This window comes from Naegleria fowleri, assembly GCF_008403515.1.
Source record: "Naegleria fowleri strain ATCC 30894 chromosome Unknown tig43, whole genome shotgun sequence".
In the NCBI taxonomy this organism is placed as follows: domain Eukaryota; phylum Heterolobosea; class Eutetramitea; order Acrasida; family Naegleriidae; genus Naegleria; species Naegleria fowleri.
In genome coordinates, this window is record NW_025407975.1 from 537,999 (window position 1) to 558,212 (window position 20,214).

The 20,214-nt window shown below is 36.3% G+C and overlaps 11 protein-coding genes across 11 annotated transcripts; 3 read left to right on the top strand and 8 right to left on the bottom strand.

The window, feature by feature from the left end:
• Position 1: 1 nt before the first annotated feature.
• On the bottom strand, positions 2-616 carry FDP41_005222 (uncharacterized protein; the record flags this gene model as incomplete). The annotated part of the gene is made up of 1 exon (XM_044708724.1): positions 2-616. One exon carries the CDS (start codon positions 614-616, stop codon positions 2-4), a length of 615 nt encoding a protein of 204 aa, XP_044560608.1.
• Positions 617-1,064: 448 nt separating this feature from the next.
• FDP41_005223 (uncharacterized protein) lies at positions 1,065-3,661 on the top strand (the record flags this gene model as incomplete). Its single annotated transcript, XM_044708725.1, has 4 exons — positions 1,065-1,249; positions 1,393-1,436; positions 1,663-1,843; positions 1,915-3,661. The coding sequence occupies 4 exons, from the start codon at positions 1,065-1,067 to the stop codon at positions 3,659-3,661; spliced, it is 2,157 nt and encodes a 718-aa protein (XP_044560609.1).
• Positions 3,662-4,003: 342 nt separating this feature from the next.
• FDP41_005224 (uncharacterized protein) lies at positions 4,004-5,845 on the top strand (the record flags this gene model as incomplete). The annotated part of the gene is made up of 1 exon (XM_044708726.1): positions 4,004-5,845. One exon carries the CDS (start codon positions 4,004-4,006, stop codon positions 5,843-5,845), a length of 1,842 nt encoding a protein of 613 aa, XP_044560610.1.
• A 163-nt stretch (positions 5,846-6,008) lies between these two features.
• On the bottom strand, positions 6,009-6,950 carry FDP41_005225 (uncharacterized protein; the record flags this gene model as incomplete). Its single annotated transcript, XM_044708727.1, has 1 exon — positions 6,009-6,950. One exon carries the CDS (start codon positions 6,948-6,950, stop codon positions 6,009-6,011), a length of 942 nt encoding a protein of 313 aa, XP_044560611.1.
• Positions 6,951-6,970: 20 nt separating this feature from the next.
• Positions 6,971-7,255, bottom strand: FDP41_005226 (uncharacterized protein; the record flags this gene model as incomplete). Its single annotated transcript, XM_044708728.1, has 1 exon — positions 6,971-7,255. The coding sequence occupies one exon, from the start codon at positions 7,253-7,255 to the stop codon at positions 6,971-6,973; it is 285 nt and encodes a 94-aa protein (XP_044560612.1).
• A 90-nt stretch (positions 7,256-7,345) lies between these two features.
• Positions 7,346-8,266, bottom strand: FDP41_005227 (uncharacterized protein; the record flags this gene model as incomplete). Its single annotated transcript, XM_044708729.1, has 1 exon — positions 7,346-8,266. The coding sequence occupies one exon, from the start codon at positions 8,264-8,266 to the stop codon at positions 7,346-7,348; it is 921 nt and encodes a 306-aa protein (XP_044560613.1).
• A 136-nt stretch (positions 8,267-8,402) lies between these two features.
• FDP41_005228 (uncharacterized protein) lies at positions 8,403-9,213 on the bottom strand (the record flags this gene model as incomplete). The annotated part of the gene is made up of 2 exons (XM_044708730.1): positions 8,403-8,960; positions 9,055-9,213. The coding sequence occupies 2 exons, from the start codon at positions 9,211-9,213 to the stop codon at positions 8,403-8,405; spliced, it is 717 nt and encodes a 238-aa protein (XP_044560614.1).
• A 59-nt stretch (positions 9,214-9,272) lies between these two features.
• Positions 9,273-11,210, bottom strand: FDP41_005229 (uncharacterized protein; the record flags this gene model as incomplete). The annotated part of the gene is made up of 2 exons (XM_044708731.1): positions 9,273-10,614; positions 10,663-11,210. 2 exons carry the CDS (start codon positions 11,208-11,210, stop codon positions 9,273-9,275), a joined length of 1,890 nt encoding a protein of 629 aa, XP_044560615.1.
• Positions 11,211-11,410: 200 nt separating this feature from the next.
• On the bottom strand, positions 11,411-13,838 carry FDP41_005230 (uncharacterized protein; the record flags this gene model as incomplete). Its single annotated transcript, XM_044708733.1, has 2 exons — positions 11,411-13,159; positions 13,260-13,838. The coding sequence occupies 2 exons, from the start codon at positions 13,836-13,838 to the stop codon at positions 11,411-11,413; spliced, it is 2,328 nt and encodes a 775-aa protein (XP_044560616.1).
• A 133-nt stretch (positions 13,839-13,971) lies between these two features.
• FDP41_005231 (uncharacterized protein) lies at positions 13,972-17,235 on the bottom strand (the record flags this gene model as incomplete). Its single annotated transcript, XM_044708734.1, has 1 exon — positions 13,972-17,235. One exon carries the CDS (start codon positions 17,233-17,235, stop codon positions 13,972-13,974), a length of 3,264 nt encoding a protein of 1,087 aa, XP_044560617.1.
• A 1,368-nt stretch (positions 17,236-18,603) lies between these two features.
• On the top strand, positions 18,604-20,174 carry FDP41_005232 (uncharacterized protein; the record flags this gene model as incomplete). The annotated part of the gene is made up of 2 exons (XM_044708735.1): positions 18,604-18,606; positions 18,771-20,174. The coding sequence occupies 2 exons, from the start codon at positions 18,604-18,606 to the stop codon at positions 20,172-20,174; spliced, it is 1,407 nt and encodes a 468-aa protein (XP_044560618.1).
• Positions 20,175-20,214: the final 40 nt, after the last annotated feature.

Sequence of the window (20,214 nt, forward strand, 5' to 3'; positions counted from 1 at the left end):
TTTATTTCTTCTTGGTGGTGGTTGTACTTTTTTTGGTAGGATCAACAATTGCAGGAATTAATGATGGATCTTTCGTTACAGCATTTCCTGTCACTAGTGATGTGAATGTTCTTTCAATGATTGTTTCTGGTTGTTGTTGTTGTTGAGAGTTGACTCCTCCTCGTTTGGTATTCGATGGACTTGGTGGTTTTTGAATTGTATTGATCTTGACTTGACATGCAAAATATTTCTCTCCCTTTTTCAAAAATTTACTTCCATGTTCAAATGCGTTCGTATGAATCATGCAACACTCTCCTGTTTTGAAATGGACAAGATCTAGAATTTCAACATCTTGATAGCAACATACTTCCTTGATTTTATCTAATAATACAATTGTCTTATCCATATCAAAATTAAAGATTTGTACTTCCTCTTGTGGTTGAGGTGCTTGTGTTTGATTGGCTTCCTTTAAGGTTGCAGAAGAGGCTTTTCGTGATCCTCGAGGTGATTTCATCGCTGTTGTTGTTGAGCTTGCTTCATTTCTCGGAGATTTTTGAGGTGGTTCATTGGAGGAGCTTGTCGTTGATTCGGGAGGTGAAGGAATAGATATTTTAGTGACTAGATAAATAAAGGACATGGTCCCAGAGGAGGGTGTTGTTGAGATTTTGGTTGGTGAGGGAAAGATCAATCGTATCGAGAGAGTAGAGAGTAGGAGGAGGCTCTTTTTCTATTTTTTGTATCTTTGAGAAAAGGGCGCAAACATCTCCCTTTCCTATCGACATTTATAAATGAAACAATCTCTTTCCTTATTATTATTCAATGAAAAATTGAATTGAATTCAAATGAACGAATCATTGGTATTCGTATTGAAGAAGAGGATGGACATCCATTAATTCGGTTAGGAAGAAACAAGGTGTTCGCTTCCTTTCGAATTACATTCCAACAACGTGTTTCTTTTTCCAACAAACCGAAAAATGATGACGTTGAACCAAACAACAACTCTCAAAAATTAAAAAAAATTGTCATTTGTTGATCCTCTCACCTCCTAAAGATATTTCTATCATCATTCCACCACCATCAACACCATGGAAAAATTACTTCCAATTATAAATAGCGTTCAAGATGCATTTGCGAATGTAGGATTTAATGAAACTATTGATTTACCTCAAATTGCTGTTGTTGGGTCACAATCCTCTGGTAAATCATCGGTATTGGAAAATATTGTTGGAAGAGATTTTTTGCCAAGAGGAGCAGGAATTGTAACACGAAGGTGTGTTGTTTTTAATGTTATTATTGAAATGATCCCAAATGACAATTGATTTGAATTTTCATCATGTTCAAAACTCAAATATTCTTGTTGTATTATTATTGTAAATGACAATTACTCGATATCCGAACTATTTGAATATATAGACCTTTGGTGTTACAATTGATTAACATTCCATCCAAATACAAGGGTAGGTTGAAGAACATGATGAACTATTCTGACAGAAAGAATTTTATATGTGTTATTATGATTTCACGCGTGATGATACTCTGGTCAATTTCAACAACAACAACAACTCTCTGATCATGATTTGTTACCATTGGCATATTCCTCGTCGACATTTTCGATTCACATAACAATCATTCCTTCCCTCGACATTTTCGATTCAAATAACAATCGAATAACCATTCAATTAGAAGAAGTATCGGAACAAAAAAAACAAGAAGAAGAATATGGAGAATTTCTTCACTTGCCAAACAAAAAGTTTTATGATTTTTCAGAAATTAGACAAGAAATTATCAGAGAAACAGATCGAGTGACTGGAAGTAGCAAGGGTATTTCACCAATTCCAATCAATTTGAAGATTTATTCACCCTAGTAAGTAGTAGAGTGTTATTGTTGTTGTGAAACCAATAATTCATGTATCTTCTGTTTCATCATCACTGTAGTGTACTCAATTTAACTCTGATTGACTTGCCAGGTATCACCAAGGTACCAGTGGGTGATCAACCCAAAGATATTGAAATCCAAATTAGGAATATGATTTTACAATACATTACAAAACCAAATTGTCTCATTTTGGCGGTAACTGCTGCCAACACCGATCTTGCCAATTCGGATGCGTTGAAATTAGCCAAACAAGTCGATAAGGCTGGTCTTCGTACCTTGGGAGTACTCACCAAAGTAGATATTATGGATAAAGGAGTAGATTGTCTAGATATCCTTCGAGGTGAAGTCTTACCACTCAAATTAGGTTATATTGCAGTAGTCAATCGATCTCAAAATGACATTAATAACAACAAGTCTATTCGAGATGCACTCAAAGACGAAGAAGCCTTCTTTAGAAATCATCCCGCTTACCGTAGTGTTGCAGACAGTTTAGGAACGAAACATTTGGCAAAAACACTAAATAAGATTTTACTGGAACATATTAGGGAAACATTGCCAGATCTCAAGAATAAGATTAATACGCTGACCTTACAGGCTCAACAGAAAATGAGAGAATATGGTAGTGGACCTATCAGCGGAGATTCACCAGGTGCTCTTCTCTTACAACTCTTAACGGATTACACCACTGAATATGTTGAAAGTATTGAGGGTAGAAATACTGATATTATCAAGACGAATGAATTATTTGGTGGTGCTCTCATCAATCATATTTTTGTATCAAAATATTATCCACAAATGTCTGAAATTGATGCTTGTGAGAATTTGACTGATTATGACATTCGAACTGCAATCAAGAATGCTAAGGGTTCAAGAACTTCCTTATTTGTACCTGAAGCTGCATTTGAAATTTTGGTTCGAAGACAAGTGAAAAATTTAGAAGAACCAAGTATTCAATGTGTCGATCGAGTATTTGAAGAATTAGTGAATATTGAAGAATATTGTGAAAAGAAACTTGTTAGATTTCCTAATTTGAGAGAACGTGTGAAAGAATTTGTAATGCAATTATGGAAAGAATATTCCATTGAATTGAAAGAATTTATTAGAAATTTAATTCGAATTGAATTGGCATATATTAATACGAATCATCCAGATTTCTTGGGAGGTGGTCGAAATGTATTTTCTCTCATGATGACAAAGAGTCAACAACAACAACGAATGAATCGAGCACAAAGTGGAGATCAATTATTACCTTCTCATTCTCAGCAACAACAACCAATGATGACAACTACTACTCATCGATCCAATCCACAACAACAACAACAACAATTACAACCCTCACTCATGCATCCTTCTCGTAGTCAAGGTCAACTTACTCATCAACAACATGAAGATGATTCCATTTATGATTACAATCCATCGTTGTCATCATCTTCAATAGTGAATGGAACTATGAAATCCAATGTCAATCAAATGAATGTGATGGGTCTATTGGGTGGATCTTTGGAAGAACGTGAGAAACAAGAAGTAGATATCATTCGAGCATTACTTACTGCCTATTTTGATAATGTGGTTCGAAAGAATATTTGTGATAGTGTTCCAAAAGCAATCATGCACTTTTTAGTGAACAAATCAAAATTGAATTTACAAAGTGAACTTGTGAAGGAATTGTATAAACCAGAATTATTTGAAGTTCTATTGAAAGAAAATGAAGCAGTAGCAAGAGCAAGAAAAGCCACACAGAAAATGTTAGCAGCACTTTCAAAGGCACAAGATGCATTGAGTCAAGTGAAGAATGTGAGAATTTAATATATTTCACGACGGAAAGTGATTCTTCAAACAAGAGTTCATCATCCTCATACAACCACTGTGATTAAGAAGAGTACTACTCCTCTGAGCGAGTATAACGAGTAGAAGTAATAAAACATCTAATCATTGGATGATTCGTAGTAGTATTTGTAGTATTTGTAGTAGTAGAATATGGATGACACACTCGAGTCGTCGTCAAAGTCAACAACACGGAACAACAACAACAACTCTGAGTACAGCGCTCTCATCCTCCTCACACAACTTTTTAGAACTTTAACGATCATTGAAAAAAATTAAATATTGTTTATTGGCCCTTCGGTGCCTCAATGATCATTGAAAAAAATGAGAAAAGACCTTCCTGAAGAGGAGGAGGATCACCACCAACACCACCAACACCACCAACACCACCAACACCACCACCACCACCAACACCACCAACACCACCAACACCACCACCAACACCACCACCAACACCACCACCAACACCACCACCACTCAACAACATCTCTTCACACAACACCATCCACAAGACTCCACCCATCTTATTCTTCCTTAAAGGATTTTATTTTCAAATCATCATCATTCTCTCAGGAGGATCGGAATAATCCTCCCAAAACACTTTATCAATATTACATGACACTACGATTTTCTCTTCATCATTCACATCATTACTTGTATGATTTCTTTCAATCTCATTCCTATTATGATTCACATTTAAAATCATCTTTGAATGATTCAAGAAGAGTAAAAATAGATTCACCTCATGTCCATTCCATCACTTGTCTTGATTTGGATAAAACCAATGAAAAGAGATTTCTACTAAGTTGTGGAAATGATCGAATCATTGCATTGTATGATTGTTTACCATCTATTGTGAATGGATTTGAATATTATGAACATTTAATCGATGAGGATGAGAATATGACTAAAAAAGGTAGAACGATTCAAAAGATTACCAATATCAATTCCTCCATCAATTCCAACAATACCAATACTACTACTACCAATAATACCAATTCCACCAATACTTTCACCACTCAACAACCCATCATTAAACCCATTCACACAAAAAGATCACAACAAACACTTCATTCAAGTTCTTTAACTGGTGTCATGTGGTATTCCAATGATTGTGGAATGTTCTTTTCATGTGGTAAAGATCATCTCTTAAATGTATGGGATACAAGTACCATGACTTGTGTCTCTTCTTTTGATTGTCAGAGTAGTATTTATTCGATGGATATGTACAATAATAGTCATGGTGGTCATGGTAGTAGTGGTCCTACAACACTCATTGCATGTGCCTTAGAAGATCACTCCATTCGTCTCTGTGATTTAAATTCAGGTGCTAATATTCAACAATTTATTGGACATTCTTCAAAAGTGAGATGTGTGAAATGGTCACCACATTCTGAATATCTCTTTGCAAGTGCAAGTAATGATGGTACAATTCGATTATGGGACATTCGAACCTCAGGATGGTTATTATGTATGGATCAATTTTATACAATGAAAAGTAGTCTTTCAAAAAAGAAGATTTCTGTAGCGAGTGGTCAAAGTGGTGGTGGTACAAGTGGTGGTAGTAGAAATAGTATTGGTGGTACAAGTGGTACTGCCAGTGTGAGTGCTAGTGGTGGCAGTGATACAAAAAAAGAAATTAACAAAACCACCACTCACAATATTAAATTTTCACCTGCCAAAGCCTATAATTATGCCAATATCAAAGTGCCATTGGCTCACAATGATCACATCAATTCACTTTGCTTTGCACATGATGGACAATATTTATTTAGTTCATCCAATGATCGAAGAATGATGAAATGGGTTACACAAACAGGAATGAATACTCAATTTAATTGTAAAGTACATAATGATATCTCAAGTTCACAATCCTGTCAATTGATGTGTCATGGTGGAAAATATTCAAAATTAATATTTCATGCAGCGGAGAGTTTTGTTGAAATGTTTCATCAAGAGAGTGGTGAAAAGATAATTCCCAAAGTGCATGACTCTTCATCACATTATGGTAAAATATTGAGTATGTGTTTTGATGAGACTCGACAAGTATTATATACGGCAGGAACTGATTTTGCAATTTCCATTTTAGATACCAATTATGGTATGTTTGCAAGTCCAGAAGAACAAGTCACCATTCATCACGATATGGATGATTGGAGTGACTAGAGAGGTGTGTTTGTTGGTTCTCTGTATGGGGTTCTCTATATGGGTATATACCAAAATGATGATAACACGGGTATATACCAAAATGATAACTCGCCATTATTGGGAATGAGAGTTTTGAGAGAACAATGTTCAGAATGTAATCCGATGAATTGCTCAAGAACCCTCAACAATGAGGTATTCTAATTTTATGCAAAATATTTCGTTGAGTGGTAGAGAGGGTGATCAAATAATTGTCATCATTCAAAACTCCAATCACTACCAACAAACGAGGATTTACATGTTCCATTTCGAGAATGCTGTATAAATGTTCGAAATGAGTTTCTAACTTGAATTGCAAGGTTCCATCTCGATTCCAATAATAAACATGAGCTCCACCTAAGGATATCATACAATCTTTGGTAATTTTCACATCACTGGTTTTTCCACTCATGATCATTCTTGCTGGTTTGGTGGGATTGAACTTGATCGAGTACAAACTCATAAAATTAGTATCTGTATTGGAGACTAGTAACCAATTAGCATTGGGTTCATCCAGTGAGAAGTTATTACAACAACATTGAACAGACATTTTCTTTTTGACACAACAGAATGGATCAATAATTGTTGTATTCTGTGAATGTAAGGATGAATTAAAAATTCGAATGGTACCATCTGCACATCCAACAAATAGTTGATTATGACCTATAGATTGTTGAATGGAATGAATGGAAATACCACAAATTTGTCCATCATTATTATTATTGGAACTACTAGTACTACCTGATTGTGTTTTGATGACTCGAGTGACATGCTCTAATTTTGTAGTGTTGATATCAATACAATAAATATATCCATTATCAAATCCAATATACATGAATGGATCAACAAGTTTCATGCAATTAATAATCTCTCCATTTTGAGAATTTTCACTACTATCCTTATATAGAGAAGGAGTAATGGTGAAAATTGGATTTAGAGATTTCACTAATAAATCTTTAAATTTCCAAACTTTGATGGATTGATGACTAGCAGTGTAAATGAAACATTCACTTGTTGGATGACTATCTGTTGTAATAGAAGTATTCGTCAATATTGTATTCATAGGATCATGATGATCTTCATCCATTTCATCATTCATTTGAAATCTTATTTGTATGGATTGAATGGTAGAGTGATGAATTTCACAAATGATACAAATTCTAATTTTGAAAAATCAAAAATTAATAATCTTCCATGATCATCTCCGAGTAGAATGTAGAGTTGAGAAGAAAATTGTAAAGATTCAAGACAAGCAATTTTGAATGGTTTTGGGAGTAAATTCTTTTGCATTTGAAGAATATCTTGACCATTTGGATGAAAATGTTCAACAGCTGAAACACCCAAAACACCTCCGAATGATGATGAAAAAGATGTTGTAAAGGTGTTGGACATTTTTTAATAAAAAATATTTTTTAAAAAATTATTATTATTAAAATATGATTTGAACATATCATCATGATTCGAGCAATCATCATTCTACTACTACGAACTGTCATATTCTAATAAATGACTATTCACAATGGTTGATGATGCGTTCTTTTTGTTATTCTTCTTTTTCTTGGCATTATGATCATTCGAATGATTCGTCATTGTCGTTTCATTTCGTTTTCTCTTTTTCACTTCTACAACTTGTAAATCTGAAATTGGTAAAACTGTAGGACTTGCATTCAATTCAACAACATTTCTATTCTCAGGAGAATCTTGAACAAGTGTGTTGGTATCTTCTTTATCATCAAGAACAGTCATCACTACTGTATTTACAGAACCACGATCCATTTCTCCTTTTAAATATTTTGCAATTTCTTCTTCTTCTTGTTTCTTAATTTCTCTTTCTTTTTCTTTCATTAATTCTTCTTGTTCTCTCAAATAATGTACATCATCTTCATCGAGTGATTTGGGACCTTTAGGAGCATTTTGTTCTTCAATTTCCTTTTGTTTTTTGAGTTTGTTTTCCAAAAGACGTTCATAGAGTGTACGATGATCTTCATCCTCTTGTTGTTGTTCCGATAATGTTTGTAGCGAGGAGGATGATGATGGTTGATCAAGAGCTGCCCATCTGTTATGAGAATGTTGTCTATTACTACCATTACTACTACTCCTTTCATCTTCGCTTTCATAGGCTTCATCCGATGATGGTGTATTGTTTTGTATTGTTTTAGCAGAAATGGCTGCTTCGGAATCATCAGGCAACAAGACTTGAGCAGCTTTGAATTGAAGCCTTGTTCGGGAAGAGAATGTTTCTAACAGAGATTTTCGTTTGTTGTTGTTGGATGCATCACCACTTGGTGGTAAATGAGAGGATCGGAATGAAAGAGAATGGCGATGATCTTCCTTGTTGTCTTCTTGTTCATACGAGGTACGGTCCTCTTCTTCATCACTGCTGTTGTATGTGGATTTGATCATGATGATGTTGTTGTCTTTAATTATTTTTTAATGATCATCATCAATATTAAATTCTGAATGGAAATGAAACGGAAAAAGGCTCAAGGTTGAATCAAACCGAGTCTCTTACTGGTCGAATTCTCTGAAGAACCCTTTTTTAAAGAATCCAATCTTCTTTCATTGTAAGTTCACCCTTCACGTATGGAGTATAACCCTTAATAATTTCTTCTATGGATGGTAATTCCTTATTGTTCTTGTAGTAATCTTGTTGAGCGTTGACTTGATACATGCTTTTTAGTCTAGATAGTTCTTTACCCATTTCAAATCCTTTGAATGTTTTCAACACATCCAAGCGAACCAAGAAAGGTAGATACATCATATCTGGCATGCTGGGTTCGTTGCCATCACCCAAAAAGAAGGATCCCTTATTGCCATTCGTGTCTTGCATCTTTTTCAAACCCTCATTCTCTAAAAATAGTAAACGATCTTCGAGTTTTTGTTTCAATTCCACTTCTTTGCTTGGATCTTGATTGAACATGTACTTGTAAATGGTGGGTGCAAGTCGAGTGTTACAATAATAGGTCCAAGATCGTTGCATTGCTCTCATGTAGGGATCTTTGTGCATTAAATCGTGATTGGTAAAAACATCATTGACGTATTGATAAATAGCAGCAGATTCGTAAATTGGTTTCTGGTTGTGAACAAGAACAGGAACCTAGAAAAGTGAACGAACATCAACAGTGACCAAAAAAGATGATGAGAATAAATTTCATGTTATGAATTTGATCTACTACTATTACAACTCATACCTTTCCGTAAGGAGTCAATTGTAAAAATTCTTTACTCTTCATATTCAAGTTAACGTTAATGTTTTCATAGGGCACCTGCTTGAAGGCTAGAATGAGTTTGATTCGGTCAACAAAAGGGCAAAGCCGAGACCCATAGAGCTTGAGTGATGAGGAGGACATTTTTTTCGCAAAGATTTATTTTGGATTGAGCTCCAAAAAGGAAATTTTTAACGCACTCCTTAATTGTTGAATAGACACAACATGCCATCGTCGCTGCCACTCACCACAAATTTTCCCTCAGAGTCAAATTTGACGACTTGTACAGCCTCCTTATTTCCTTTGAGCTCTCCTATCGTGTAATTTGGTTTTGACTGTTCATCTTCTTTGATTCCATCAGGACAGAATAATCGAATGGACGTATCTGCACAAGCCACGGCTAAAACCTTTCCACTAGGGTCGAAGGCACATTTGTTTGCAGAGGTTGGGACATCACTGATATTAAATTGATTTCGTATTTTCTGTGTTCTCAAATCCCAAACTAAAACAAGCCCATCACAATCAGTGGAAGCCATAGTATCGCCTTGAAGATTAATAGTGACATAGTTGCAACTGTTTTTGTGACCATAGTAAGTTTGAACACAAAGATTCTTGCTGTCTGCCCTCATGTCCCATAACGACAACGTTTTGTCTGCTGATGCTGTCAACAGCGTATTGGTGAATGGAATACAAACAACACTATTTACACTGTCTTTGTGTCCTCTGAACGTTGTCACACATCTCTCTGATCGGATGTCAAACAATTTGACAGTTTGGTCCATCGAACACGAAACTAAAAAATCTCCACTGTAGTGAAATTGGCAATCCCACACAGGAAGGGTATGATCATCAAATGTTAATGAACAGCTTGCAGTTGTGAAATCCCAAAGCTTAATTAAGCAGTCGCCTCCACTAGTAGCCAAATGAGTTCCAAATGGATGAAAGTCAATTCCACTCACCCAATCAGAATGACCCTCTCCACTCATAATGACTTTTGAAGAGGGTAGTGACCACGCTTTCCATGTGCCGTCGTCTGATGCTGTGGCCACAATAGGCTTCTTTGAATGAACAGCTATTCCAGAAATAGCCATGCTGTGGCTTTCATAATTTTGAGAGAGCTGAAATGTTTCTGCCACTGTCCTTGCAATTTTCTTTTCTTTCCAAGGATTTTTCTTCTCTGGCGGTAACACTGAATCCTTCTTTTTCGTTTTCTTGATAGTTTTAGTCTTTTTAACCTTCTCCATCTCATTGTTCGCAGTATTATTTAGGGATGAGGGCTCTCCATTTTGTTGTCTAATGATATTTTCGAGCTCTGTCACTCTATTGACAAGTCTATCTCTTTCAAGACAGACCAACGTTTTTTCTTTGAAAACTTTGTCATACTTATTTGTTAATTCTGCAATAAATGGCTCGTATTTTGCACAGTGGTTTTTCATTCGTTCTAACTCTTTCCTTAGCTGATCCCTAGTTTGAACAGTTTGCATGTGATTCATTTTGTGGTGGTCTTTCACTCGCCTAAGTTTTTCAAACTTTTGAACAATATTTCTGATGAAATTTTGATAAAAACAATGCTAACGATCATGAATAACATACTCAGATAATTGTTTTTGTTGTTCCAGTTGCTTTTTGCAAAAGTGTAATTCCTCTTCAACTCTTTGCAACTGTGTATACACGTCAGGTACTGCATCAGAAGATTCATCCAATTCTCCTTTTTGTTTCTTTTCATACAATTCGTCATTGAAAATTCGCAAACTTTCTTCTAATCCTTTCTTTGACAAAAAATTTCGAATAAAGTCCTCAATCACCTCTGGTTCTTTTTTGAGTTCAGGTGTGGGGGACTGCCTTCGTTTTAATTCAGGTATTTTCTCTTCCTCGATCTTTTTCTTTTTCTTCTCTAACATTCTTAGAGTTCCTTCAAAAGTGTCGTCTTCATCATCATCATCCTCATCTCCATCGGAAGCATTGTATGTATTCTCGCTTCCGAATGAATTTGATAAATCTTGCAGTTTTGATCTTCCCTTTTTGTTAAATAGTTCTTCCTCTTCTTGCTTTAATTCTTTGTAATATTCTTCTTCTTCGCTATCCATCAGAGCTGAATACAGCTCGCTTCTTGTCATCTTTACGGGCCCCTTTGATGTCATTTTTTTACGGTTATAAACGATCAGAAAAAATGGCGCCAAACGCTACCAACACCTCTTTGAGACTGACTGCCTTTGCGTGGAACCTGAAAGTGCGTTGAAAAATAATGTAAGAACATGTTGTACTCCTTCAGGTATTAACGTTGCACTTTTTAATCATCCTGTCTCATACATGGTTCAACTTGAGGAAAAACCCATAGTCACTACGTGAATTTAATCTTCTTTGTTTGAGGAGCCAAAAAGAACGTGTGATCCATCCATTGAGCGGATCGTTTCTGTGTCTCTGATGACCCTATTATAACATCTAATGTGTTTGTCTGGAATCTAAAGGATAGGTCAGAAAATCCATGATTTCTGCATGACAGCCGCTCATCTTGCAAATCATTGCACAAAGTCTTGTACAAATTGTCATAAAACGATGACAAATCTCTTGTCTCTGTGCTTGTAAAGTAGGCAATGGTATGAAATGATCCACAGGATATTTCAAGTTTTGCATTTCTTCTCTTTTTTAGTTCATTCTCTAAGAAGAGTACTCGTTGAGGAGTTGCAATACACGACCTTAAACACTGATCATTTCCACAGGGACATGGAGCATTGCAACTTGAGTTCTCATCAGTGAGCATTTGATTGGTACGATTATTGGAAGAAGAAACACTATGATTACAACTGGAATGACGACTATGATTACAACTTGATAATACATTCTCATCACCACCACTACTACTACTACTACTACCACTAATACTATTACTACAACTGTACTGACCATACTCTAATGGATCCAAACACAACTCTCCTTGACAATTACTTCCACACACATACACATGACCCTCTCGAGTAACAATAATCGTTCGGTTCGTGCCATAAATTCTCTCAATGTTCAAATGGCTTAAAAGTGAAGATTCAGTAAATCGTTTGTAGGCAATCAAATCTGTAGATCCTACACCTAAACTACCACAATAATTAATTCCACTCACATACACAACATCATTGGGAGTACCAAGAAATGTTGATAAATAAGCCATGTGCATAATCTTGAATGATTTCAACAAGTCATTACCATATTCTGTAACAATTAATTTACCATTCTTATCAATAAAGCTCTTCTTTTTAAATTTTCTTCTTTCTAACTCTATTGGAGAACAACAGCATGGACATGAAATCCAAACCTCTCCATTTTCCATGAGTATTCCAGTATGGAAGAGACCAACCTGAATATCCTTAATCTTATTGTTCGGCGATGAAGCGTACAAGTTTTGAATTTCAATGCGTTGAAAAGAAAATTTTTCTTGTTTTCTTTGAGGACTAATGATGGGCTTAAAGTTGTGCTGAGAGGGTGATGATGACTGTAAGGAGGATGATGATGAAGGGTTGTTGTGGTTGTTAGGAGCAGAGGAGGAAGATGGTACATGACATTGATGACTATTATCACCACAAACATACAAGTGGTCATTCTCAAATAGTATAAAGGTCGATTGCCAACCACAACTGATGAGTTTTACTGGACCAAGAGAATGTCCTGATTGGAGTGAGCCTTGTTGCTGTGGTGGTAGTGGTGGCAAAGCAATCATGGGTGGCAGAGGAGGTGAGGCTTCTTGAGAAACATTCTTCGCATGGAATGGAGAAAAGGAACTCGACGTCGAGAGGGTAGCACCTGTAGTCATCCTGATGGAAGATGATGAATCTTTAGTGACGAAACAATTCGTCTTGTCATGAATTTGTACTCGGGTGGGAATGGCAATTCTTGTATTGACACAATCTCCAATACCTAATTGTCCAATCTTATTTTTACCAAAACTGTAAATTTGATGATCCATGGTTTCAATGAAGGAATAGTCACCTCCACAATACACATTTCTTATGGGTGGACATGGAATCTTCTCTTCTCCTATAAACTCCAAGTATTGAGGTTCTTGAATAGGGTTAAAATGGTATAATCCCAGTTGACCATTCTAGAAGGCATGATAATAGTGAATTCATGGTGTTGGAATCAGTTCGCACATCAATATACCATGCTCTTATAACATCTCATATCTCTTAAAAAACACATACCTTATTTTTACCTGCCACGATCACTCGATGGTCTTTCGTTAAAAACAAGGAGTGACAATCACCACTTGCTACCTTAACAATTTCATTAGATTCTATCAATGGATGATGTCTTGTAAATTGGGCATCTGTACTTGCTCCAAAATATGTTGCTGAACGAGTGGGTGCATTATTTTTACATGAGGGTTGATGCGAGAGAGTTTGTTTCAAGCAATGATGAAAACTATCATTTCCAAAAAAGAAAACATTTCCACGAGTTGAATTTGTTTTTCTCGTTGAATATGTACGATTGGTGTGATGTGAGGATAGTTTCAAAGAGTTATTGTTTTTGTGGTCGTTGCCATGAGTTTGCGGTTGAAATGAAATTTCCATCTCCGACGAGGATGGTAATACTCTTTTGGAATTGGTTGCTAGTGTCGTCGGCGTTGATATCATTAACGTTTGATGTTGTGAATTTTCTTCTCTGAGTTGATTTGTGTTGAAGTGGTGTGGTGTTGCTTCTTGGTGGTGGTTCCAAATGCTTATGGACGATAGTCCGACTCGTGTTGTTTGTTGTTGTGTTGATGCTTGGATTTGCTGCATTTTTTTACCTTGGGCTGCGACAATCCTAGAGCCGAAATTTGAATTCGCCGATTTTTGAATGGCTATAGTAGCAGCACTGCCGATCGAGAGCATGAAAATCTTCGATGTCAACGACTCTCTACACATTCTTTTATTACAGGTTGAAAGTGTGTTGAGATGTCTGATCATTGGCTGTATTATTATGGCCTAATGGATTGGAATACCCCAGAGAATAATTATTAATGCCATACATTTGAGATGCAAGTTGAGTGGTTGTTGGACCATTGTACGTTGAAGTTCGCAACGAATTCATAGGAGGAACGTTATAATTCGTGCTGCTACCACCACCAGTCATGATCTGTTTCGAAACAGGTTGCACCATGCTCTGAGAATTGGACAATAGGGTGGTATTGACAGCAGCGGTAGTGATATTTGAATATAGATAAGGACTGGTCGTTCCATTGTGTATAAATGCAGGTGATTCCAACACCGCTTGATGAGCAATGTCACTAATTTTGAAAAAATCCTCTTGAATTGCATACTGTGGCTTCAGTCTAATGTGTGGATCGTATTGGAGAATTTTGTTCACCAACATGTACAATTTCATAAAATTCATAGGAACTTCAAAAGTAAATGAATATGGAGAGATGTGTCTTTTGGGAGGAACATTCATGATAATATTATAAAGAGAAACAGAGTTCGGTATTACTGAGGAATCTAATGGTTCGTATTGATGAGTGAGAGTATTCAATTTGAAAAACTTGTCTTTTTTTGGAGATTGTTCAATCATGTGTCTTGGTGGCATTCCAATCACTTGAATAATTTTGTAAATTTGGTCTGTTTCGTTCTTTCCATCAAATAGAGGATTACCTGTATGCAACTCAACAAGAATGCATCCAAAACTCCACATATCAATTTCTGTTCCATATGGAAGTCCCAATATCACCTCTGGAGATCTATAAAATCTGCTTTGAATGTACTTGTACATCTTATTGTTAACATAGCAAGAGCTACCGAAATCAATGACTTTGATGCTACTCTTTTTTGGATTCTTGAGTAAAATATTTTCAGGTTTCAAGTCGCAATGAATGACTTGTACCTCTGGAAGTGATAAAAAACTCAAGGTACGAAGTAATTCTTTTCCAAATTTACAAATTCGAAACAATGAGAGTCCAGTAAAATTGCTTGCCTTTAGAAGATCATACAAGTTCATCGAGAGTAATTCAAAGACAATGCACAAATGATTCTTCCATTGAAAATATTCTTTCATCCTCACAATATTATTCTTTCCATTTGCATCTTTTGTGTTTAAATCTTTGAGAAGCTGAATTTCAATGTGAGCCTGTGTATGAAACTGTGGTTTGTTTTTGATAATTTTTACAGCCACGTGCTCATTGTTGGGTATGTCGAATGCCTTGACAACAACTCCAAAAGATCCCTTTCCCATAACTTCCTCAACTAAAAATCTGTTGTTGATCAACTCATTAATCTGTACAATATAATTGCCTTGTGAGTCATCTACTCCTGTCATTGGTTGGTTAACATTTTGTTGAGCTTGTTGTTGTTGTTGTTGATAGAAAGATGATACAGAAGAAGTGGGAGCCATAGTATCATTTACAGTCTTGTATGAATTGTGTTGTTGTTGTTGTTGTTGAATGGTATGTTGTTCGGTAAAAGAAGGTAGGGTTTGTGATGTCATTACGTTCTGTGGGTTACTCGTCATTACTGTTGATGAGTTATACTGCGTCATGTTAGCAGCAGCAATAGTCGTAGGATCCATGTAATTGTTTTTCATAGCAGTATAGTAATTATACAATTGATTGTTTCCAAATGAACTATAGGATAAAAATGAAGTATGAGGTTGTTGTCGAGATATTTCTGATTGTTTCTGAGAACAATTTGGATTGTTCAAATTTGAGGTATCCTCCTCAGGATATGGCTGAATGGTTGGCCTATAGGGAAACGTAACATTATTGAAATTAGGATTGTTAGTATTTTGTCGGTGTAAATCAACGTTCGCAGCTTCACTAACATATGGTAAACTTGTTTTAGAGCTACTAATTTTCTTATGTTTGGAGCTATGTGTTTTCCCATTCTTCAATTGTTTTAATCTTCTCTCTTCCTCCTTTTTCAAATAATATACATCATTAATATGTTTGTACGTCTTTAAAACATTAACTGATAACTTAATCACAGCAGTGTTTTTTCTCGAGTCAGAAACAGAATTGTCAATAACAACTGAAGTAGGAATTTTTAACATTTGCAAATATTGAGGATCTGTTCTTTGATTAATGACCTTGGGTCTAAGTATTGGTCTATTTTTGGAAGAGTTGTTGTGAGTTGAATTTGCATCCGTGCTATGACTTGATTTTTGGGGGTATAATTTGGAAGAGTTTTGAGGGTCAAAGGAGCTTGATGAATTATAATTGATGTTGTTGAATGGAATGTTGTGGGTTGAATTTCCTTTGAATGAATGGTTCATTAATGAAGATGCATTATTGTTTGACGAAATATTTGGTTGTTGATTGTAAAAACCAGGACGTTCTATCTGATTATTCTGTTGAAATAAACTTGTGTTCATCGGGAGGTGATGATTCGTTGGTTGAAAATTATTAATGTTTGATTGATAATAATTAGGAGTGATGGGATCATCTAAATTTCTTGGTCCATGGTCAGAAAATAAATAATAATTTGGAGCCATCACACTTTCTTGATTTCTATTATAAGAGGAAAGAAGTGAGATATTATTTCGGTTATCGGAAGAGTAGTTTGGGTTGGTGTCTTTTCCTTCAGTAACTACTACTGAATTTCCAATATTCGAGTAAAACGACGTGTTCATGGATTGAGAAGAATTTGTAGGCAATGTACAGCTGAGAGGAAGATGATTCGTATGACCATCTCCATTGTTCTTGATATTGGATTGGAATGTATTAGTTCTCGTCGACGGGTGTTGTTGCTGGCCATAGGGTTGTTTGTGAGTCGTCGTTGGTGGTGGAATAGATGGTTGGTTAGGGGACATTATCATCATGTCATTCATATGAAACTGCTGTCCAGAAAGTAGAGAAGATGATAGTGAAGGAGTAGAGAGAGGATACCCGTTCATGGATGAAGAGTGATGATGATGATTGGCCAGCGACGATGTTGTATTGACGGGATAGTTGTAGTGGTAGGAAGAGGAAGAATAACCACCAGCTGAATCATTGTTGTAATTTGGTACGGAAGACAATGCTGAAACACCAACAAGACCATTGTTGCCCGATGATGAAGAATTGTTGTTGGTATGGAAATTCATAACGGAATGAGCTAACGATGGGTTGATTGATGTTGTGTATGGAACATGTGTTGAAGATGGAGGTGGTGGGTACAACAATGAAGATGGAGGAAGTAATGAAAAGGAAGGTGATGATGTTCTTGCCATCATTATAACAGCTAACAAATCGGAATATGATAGACAACTAGTGATTAACTAACAATGTTGTCTTTCTCGATAGTCTAGCACAACGGACAAAGAATTTCCTATTTAAAAAGGAAAAGCCTGAACACTGGGACAGATTCAGAAATTTGTGATTTTAAAATAAATTAGTGAGAGTCTTATGCAAAGATCATGATAGTGTTATCACAGTACAAAAATTGAATGTTCCGACAAGAGTTTCCAATGTTTCTTCTCAATCCAGATCGTTTGATGATGTTCCTCTTTTGTGTGATCTCTACAACAGATGGGTGATAAAATTGTGTATTTTTTTGAAGCTGAAAAATTTCAAAACCTAAAGGATATAATTGGAGGTGAGGACAGACAGAATCCAATACGAGAGTGGCAACGCTTATGAACGTTAGATTTTTCAGAGTGCATGTCAAGCCTTTGAAGACGGCGTTAGAGCGACAATAGGTGTGAGGTTGTCGAACAGACAACGAATTGAAAGAAAAAGATGTTTGCCTCATTTGAACGATACTAACAGCAGAACGTGTTGCGAAAAATAGGTTCTTCTTTGATGCAGCTTTCTATTTGAAATCTTTACAAGAAACGCATGAAGGTTGCTTGTTGATGAAAAAAATTGACAGTGTGATGATGGACCTGATTTTGGTCTCTTCTCCTTTCGCTCCCATGTACAAAAATTCAACAATCCTTTCCAAACAAACTCAACAGCAACTTCATGTGTTGCTTTTTTTGGTCCCTCAGAAACCATTCGAGTTCTAAATATAAAAAAAATCAGCCCGCCATTTTCTTTGACATCCACTGTCCAACCAACTTCGAAAGAAGTAAAAGGCTCTCTCTCCACACACTCTCAATAGAGAATTGTATTCTACGTACACATCATCACAAAGTCAACTCGATTGATTGAGAATAAGTGATTTGAGTTTCCAAAATCCCTCATTAACTCTCCTCACACGATTACATTTACAACACTGATATCGTGTTTTTAATTGAATTTGTTGAATTTCACGATCAAAACAAAATTGAAGCCACAACCGTTTGTTTGAATCACCGAAGCAGGTATTCCATATCATCATCACAATCAGCACCAACATCCGATTGTTCTTGACCCGCTTAGCTCTGAATTTCTGTAGCACATCACCTCTTTCGGTAGTATCCATCATTCATTGAACACCACCACCTATTCATTGAAGTCAACCACACACGCACGCACACACACGAGTGACCCCAACCACACAACCCTTTCCTGTATCATAGCAATACCTTCCACCATACCTCATTGTATATATCAATCTCTCACTCCTCCAAAGATGCTTCAAACATTGTCCAACTCAACTTCCAACAACAACAACAATGGTGAGTTTTATATTGATATATACAATTTTAACTAACAACAACAATGGTGAATCATCACTTCTAATGTCTTTCACTGTGTGGTGATGGTGTGAATGCATCCATTGGTTTCCCATTCATACATTACTTATTCCAACCACAACCCTTTATCATTGTTGAAATCAAAGGCACTTCCTATTTCAACCCCAAAGAAACAGGTACTTTCCAAGTGGTGTAATCGTACGATGGGAGGAATTTTAACGACCACCACCACTACTTCGAGTACAACAACAACTAATAGCACCACTAATAGCACCACCTCCAATAGGAATTTGGTTGCTTCCAATACTTATGCTGCTGAAAAGATTTCGAATGCTAATTCGGTTGTTGCTGCTGCCGCCACCAAAAACTTGACTCATCCCAAAGCTACTTTTCAATGTGTGATGAATCAATCATCTCCAACCTGGAATGTTGAAACATTTGATCCTGATTACTTTTATAGTAATAATCTGAAATTGAATGTTGATGTTGTGTTGACTCATTCACGAGAAGATACCTCATGTCTTGAACCTTCCATTGACCCATCCACTGGTCAAAGCAAAGGCATTGTACTTTACTCTTCTCTCAGATATCAACTCAGACATTGTTTGAAGTTATCTCCATTATCTCCCAATCTTCCATGTTCACTTCCTCAAATGTTGTACATGAAAGTTGTATTGATTGGTGGAACCACTAAGGAGGCTATTGGTGGAGTTATTTCACCTGGTCCTGATCATCCTAATCATTCTCTAGAAAAAGTATTTGCTTCTGAGAATCGTGTTCAAATTGAAAAAGTTCAATCCTACAAACAACTGGTTCACTTTAAGATGTCACTTTATGATTTGCGGGATTTGAATAAGGCCATTTGTGAACTCACCAGTGTTGAATTTCATGTCTTTGCTAGAAAGAAGCAAGAAAGTAGTGTTCAAACATCATCATCAACCGCTCCCAACAGTAATGGTTCTCTCTCTCCAAAGACCAGAAAAACAAAAAATCCTTCCACCAAGAGAAGTTTGCCAACTGCATTGAATGTGGACATGGATTACACTGGGGAGTCATTCAAACGTCAAAAAGAATCTCTTTTTGACCATCACGGTAGCATTTCACAACAACCTTGCTACAACAATTCCATTTCCTATTCTACTTCAGGTATGATGAATGACTTATCATTTGTCTCCAATACCACCAATATCACCACCACCACCGCCACCTCTTCATCACCTCTTGCAGTATCTGCCAATAATTGTGATGCTCTTGATAAGTTGATTAACGTTGCACTTCCATCTTCTCCTCAAGAACAAGCATCAGCTATGAAGAATCATAACGATCAAGAGGAAGAAGATGATGACACTCTCAATCTCAAGATTGATGATGGAGAAGAAGTGAATTCTACCACATCTTCGTCACCCTCCTCTCCTCAATCATCTTCCAATGATGAAATTCTTCTTTCTCAATTCTGTACCTTATTGAATGAAATGATTCAATCCATCAAGAGTTTGAATGAACAAGATAGAGCCAGTGCTCTTCGATCAGCTGTCGTTGCATTAAGATGAATGCAACAATTTTCACACGTTTATTGTCCATCCTTTGCCA